This window comes from Callospermophilus lateralis, chromosome X (assembly GCF_048772815.1).
Source record: "Callospermophilus lateralis isolate mCalLat2 chromosome X, mCalLat2.hap1, whole genome shotgun sequence".
In the NCBI taxonomy this organism is placed as follows: Eukaryota; Metazoa; Chordata; class Mammalia; order Rodentia; family Sciuridae; genus Callospermophilus; species Callospermophilus lateralis.
Genome location: NC_135325.1, coordinates 114,029,246 through 114,034,869, shown reverse-complemented (window position 1 = coordinate 114,034,869; position 5,624 = coordinate 114,029,246). Strand labels below are relative to the sequence as shown.

The 5,624-nt window shown below is 37.2% G+C and overlaps 1 protein-coding gene across 1 annotated transcript; it reads left to right on the top strand.

The window, feature by feature from the left end:
• The first annotated feature begins 499 nt into the window (after positions 1-499).
• On the top strand, positions 500-4,612 carry CXHXorf66 (chromosome X CXorf66 homolog). The gene is made up of 4 exons (XM_077106515.1): positions 500-587; positions 2,009-2,165; positions 3,658-3,912; positions 3,958-4,612. Exons 1-4 carry the CDS (start codon positions 500-502, stop codon positions 4,610-4,612), a joined length of 1,155 nt encoding a protein of 384 aa, XP_076962630.1.
• Positions 4,613-5,624: the final 1,012 nt, after the last annotated feature.

Sequence of the window (5,624 nt, the reverse complement as noted above, 5' to 3'; positions counted from 1 at the left end):
ATTGCAATGTGAATTTTTGGAAGGCAGAAATATTTAGTCCATAGAAGGCTATAAAGTGCTTCCTGAAATAGTGCTTCAATTTCTAGAACTACCCATTTCCACCTACCTTCTCTAAATATTCCTTCTATGATCAATAATGCTTCGGTTTTCTTGTTTTTAATTATTAAAAAAATTTAGTTGTCAGTGGACTTTTATTTTATTTATACGTGGTGCAAAAAATCAAACCCAGTGCCTCGCACATACTAGGCAAGTGCTCTACCACTAAGCTACACCTTCAGCCTCTTGTTTTGAATTTGATAGAATATTTGACATGAAGGCAAATAAGTGATTAAAAGTCATTTGATAAAATTTGTCTATAGAAACTAATGTTTCCCCATAGCGAAATGATGTCAGATGATGATGCAAAATGATAGTGATGTCATAAACCCTAGAACAGGGTGAACCACATAAAATACCGTAGTAACCTTGGCAGAAGAAACATTTGAGCAGAGCCCTGGACATGCATTTTTTAATTTATGTCCTATTTTTGTCCATTTGGACAATTAATTGTTTAAATACAAGTGAAAGTGATGAATCTTCTACTATAGGTATGTGCCTAACCTTAAAATTCATAAATTATGATCTACTATATTATTCATTTAAACACTTAATTACAAAAGGTAGCCACATTTAGGAAATCTGCTGATACTTTGATGCTACTATTAGTAGGTCTTCAATAATTTGTAGCACAACAGTTGATATTTTTATTTATTTATTTTTAATATTTTATTTTTTTTAGTTTTTAGGTGGACACAATATCTTTTTTTTTTATTTTTATGTGGTGTTAACAATCGAACCCAGCGCCCCGCGCATGCCAGGCAAGCATGCTACTGCTTGAGCCACATCCCCAGCCAGATATTTTTATTTCTGTATGTAAAATCCAAGCAAACTATAAGCACAAAGAGTACAGATTTACCGGGCATGGTGACTCACAGCTGTAATCCCAGAGGCTCAGGAGACTGAGTCAGGAGGATCACAAGTTCAAAGCCAGCCTCAGCAACAGCAAGGCCCTAAGCAACTAAGTGAGACCCTGTTTCTAAATAAAATACAAAATAGGATGGGGATGTGGGTCAGTGGCTGAGTGGCCCTGAGTTCAATCCCTGGTACCAAAAAAAAAAAAAAAAAAAAAAAGAATACAGACTTCTGATCCCTCTTCACTCCCCTTTCTCAGTCAATGCCCCAACCACACTAGATAATACTATGTGGATGACTCTGGAATAAGACTTAAAAAAAAAAGTAGGTTTTGTCTTTGTTTTTGTTTTTGTTTAGACAGGTCTCATTATATTGCCCTGACTGCTGTCAAGTTGCTGGGCTCAAGTGATTCTTGTGTTCCCTCCCCTTTCCCAACACACATATTTATACACATTAACACTCAAAGGCATGCACACCCTCAAAAACCTAAGTACTATAATGAGCAAGCCATAATACAGGGGTAACCCAGGTAATTGTATGGATTAGCTAGACATGCCTCTCAGATTTGACTTCTAGACTGTGGCTGAGGCAGTCAGGAATGGTGGTACATGCCTGTAATCCCAGCAGCTCGGGAGGCTGAGGCAGGAGGATCACAAGTTCAAAGTAAACCTTAGCAACTTAGCGATGCCCGGAGCAACTTAGTGAGACCCTGTCTCTAAATAAAATATAAAAAGGGCTGGGGATGTGGTTCAGTAGTTAAGTGTCTCTGAGTTCAATTTCTGTGTGTGTGTGTGTGTGTGTGTGTGTGTATTATATGTGTATATATGTGTGTATATTATATATACACATATATACTGTAGTTGGAGATGTATTCCAGCCAACAAAGTTACCTTTATTAGTTTTTAAAACATCATTTATTAGTTTTTAAAACCTTTATTAGTTTTTAAAACATCATTGATGAAGAGATTTGATCTTGACCTATAGTACCAAGCCACTGTTAAAGTGGAAGGAAACTTGGTTACCTAACACATTCTCTGATGATACAATGTCTTTGCAGGAGCTAAGCAACTTGAATCAATGGAATCAAAAATGGACAATTTTAGGAGACATCTACTCATCATTATAATTGGTCTTATGACCATAGCCTTCATCTTTACCTGTTTTTGTTTTCTGCATTATAACTGCATGAATGAAGATGCCCATAAAGCTGGAATGTAAGTTTGATACATTTATTTATTTATTTATTTATTTAGCAGTGCTGGGGATGGAACCCAGGGCCTTGCACATGCTAGGCAAGTGCTCTACAACTGAGCTACACCCAAGTTTAGTTTTCTATCTTTAAATTAAGAATGCAAATACGTATATATACATATAACAGAGATTTCGTTGTTGTTCAGGTTACTTAATATTACCTCTAGATCTCTAAAGAACTACCAACTTCTTCTTGGTAGGATACTTTCACTTAAATTATATCAGCTCTTAAATATTCTCAAATACATTATTAATGTTGGCCAAAGCTGTCTCCCACTCAGGGTTCAACTGAACCCCCAGGCTATTACTTTCATTATAAATTAAGAAGAAGAAAAGAGAACATGAGAATCTGAGTAAAATCAGAGAGGGAAAATCAAGAGAGAGAGAGGCAGGGAGTTGGATCTCTGTTTTCCAAAGGCAATTAAACATTTGGATGCTCTATCATTTTAAGATTTAATAGCATAAAATATTACTCAAAATTGTTACTCTCATGACCTCAGTCCCTGCCTTTCATATAGGAGGGTTAGACTGGCCATGATATACTAGTTCCCTATAAATTTCCTAGTCTGAGGACTGGTGACTAAAATGTGGTCCTGGTACTCTAGTTCCTTAATTATAGAGGATATTATGAATATAAACATGCATAGATAACTGGATGTTGTGAATATGATAGGGAAAAAATGACTTTGGTTTAAGGAACTGTTTTTCTTATGTTATCAGTTTGTGACTTTTTTCTTCTGGGGGTGGGTATTGAGGAGTGAACCCAGGGCCTTGTGCATACTAGGGAAGGGCTATACCACTGAGCCACATCCACAGCTCAACTTTCATTTTTTCTGTTTTTGGTACTAGGGATTGAATCCAGGGATGCTCTGCCACTGAATTACTTCCTCAGCCCTTTTTATTTTTCATTTTGAGATAGGGTCTCACTAAGTTGCTGAGCCTGGCCTCAAACTTGCAATTCTCCTGTCTCAGCCTCCAACCAGCTGGGATCACAAGGGTGCACCACCATGCTTGACTAGTTTGTGACATTTTAAATAAAACATTTAGTTTCTGGAATAAGGAATTTCTATCCCTCTGTGTCTTTCTCTTAATAGTAGATTTGAAACAACTTTGTGTCATTCCACATATAAACTATAAGATTATCTAATGTGGTTGAAACAGTAAAATAAATAAAATTTATTTATTTATTTCATGGTGCTGGGGATTGAACTCAGGGCCCTGTGCATATAAACAGTAAAGTGCTCTTCAGGAAAAGCATTCAACATGAATTCCTATCCGTAACCTGAGTTATACTTTTTAACCACACTCTTTGTTCAATTCTTACTTTGTTCAATTTTTCTACTAGAGAGAAAAAAATCCAAAGTGTAAGTTGACATAGTTCTTTGTTTTCTGATAGTAGTGGTAGGATTTTTTGTTTGTTTGAAATTGTTATACTCCAAAATTTCTACATTTCAGGGACAAGGACGAATGTATTGAAGACAAGTCAGCTTGGCCATCCAGAACATCATTCAGTGAATCCAGGACAGAAAATTTGTGCAGTCTAGAAAAACATTCCATGCTATCCAGTATAGAAAAGTTATCTGGGCCCTCAAGTCCAGAAAAGTCATCCATACCGTCCAGTGCAGAAAAGTTAGTCAGATCTTCGGGGGCAAAAAAGTTATGTAGACCACACAGTAAGCAAAAGTTAATCAGGTCATCAACTCATGAAAAGTCATTCTTACCATTCTGTGTAGGACTGTTATTCAGACAATCCAGTCGGAGTCGACAAAAGTCATGTAAGCCAGCAAGTCCCCAAAGATATCTCAGGTCATCTCACTTGGAAAAGTCATGTAAGACATATAGCCTAGAAAAGTCATATAAGCTAGCCCATGCCCACAAGATAGTCAGTCGAGTCAGCACTTCCTATCCAGATAAGCCAGTCAGGCTACCTTGGCCAGCTAGTCTACAGACTTCAGCCAGACCAGTCAAGTCACACTTTCTGTCTCATCCACAAAACCAAATCTTGTTATCCAAGCCATTAAGGCTAAGAAAATCGGTCAAAGCACCCAGACATCGTCATCTTAAAAGGTCAATAAGTATTGGCAAGACAGTCTTGGTAGCCAAGCCTCTATTAGCCAAGACTTGTCAATGTTACAGGGAAAAATGCCTTGTTTGCAAAACTACTTCTGAGACTTTGGTCCATATTTCCGAGTCAAAGAAGGAAAATGCTGGAAATCTTTTCAGTTCAAGTAATATGAAGAGTTTTACCAGGTCCTTTCAGAAGGTAGATTCCAAGGATGATGTATACAGTGATAATGTGACAGACAGTGATATGATGACTTATGACAGTGATGACAGTGAGAGGGAGATAATCATTATTTGCAACATAAGGAGCAATCATATTGTCCCTTATGGCACTTCAAAAAAATAAGGGCTCAATAAAAATAAAATCCAACCATGAAGGAGCAAACTTATAGCACCTATTTTATGCTTACCATCACTTTTCTACTAATAGAAAATCCACTTGTGATCACTGTTAATATCATACCTATCCATCCTGAAGGCAATTTGTTTGAAAAGCAGCAATTAAATGCTTGACATACGTAACAATTATTATTGTGTTTATCATTGTATTTTTGAGGCATGAGGCACTTCAGATGTGGTCACTTGAATGGAAATCATAATTACATGTGCACCCCTAAACCTAGAAATTAATTAAAAGATGGAATCTTCCTTCCCTTGGATTAGCTCTCAATTGAAATCTCAATCTAATGAAATTCATTTATTTGTTTGTCTATTCTTGTGATGCTGGGGATCAAACCCAGGACCTCACACATACTAGGGAAGCACTCTACCATTGAGCTACACCCTCAACCCCTGAAGTTTATTTTTAAATTCTTTTGTGGTGCTAGAGATTGAACCCAGGGCTTTCCACAAGATAGGCAAATATTCTACCACTGAGCTACACCCCCAGTTCTATTTTGAAATATTTATTTACAATCTTCATAGTTTAATATTCTCTTTTTCTGTAGTGTTCTGTGTTGAGTTGGAAATAGCTCTGTACTATGGACTGAATGTTTGTGTTCCCCCCAAATTCATGTGGTTGAAATGTAATCCCATATCTGATGGTATTAGGAGATGGGGCCCTTGGGAGGTAATTAGATCACGAAGGTAGGAGCCCTATTGAATGGGATTACTGCTGAATAATTCACCATTTCTACTATGTGAGATACAGCAAAAGGATTCCATCTATCAACAATACAGCCAGCCCTCACCAGACCCTTAATTAATTGGTGCCTTAATCTTGGACTTCCCAGACTCCAGAAGTGTGAGAAATAGAGTTTTGTTGTTTATAAGCCATTCCATTTGTGGTATTTGTTATGCAGCCTGAGTGGACTAAGACACTCTGCATATTTGGTTCTGGCTATGTTGGGAAAATTCCT

Excerpts from the sequence above, each read along its gene's own strand:
- CXHXorf66 (XM_077106515.1), top strand. The coding sequence starts at position 500 with ATGCATTTTTTAATTTATGTCCTATTTTTGTCCATTTGGACAATTAAT. Across the intron at positions 2,166-3,657 it reads GATGCCCATAAAGCTGGAAT|GGACAAGGACGAATGTATTG; the intron begins GTAAGTTTGATA and ends TCTACATTTCAG. Across the intron at positions 3,913-3,957 it reads AGGTCATCAACTCATGAAAA|TCGGAGTCGACAAAAGTCAT; the intron begins GTCATTCTTACC and ends CAGACAATCCAG.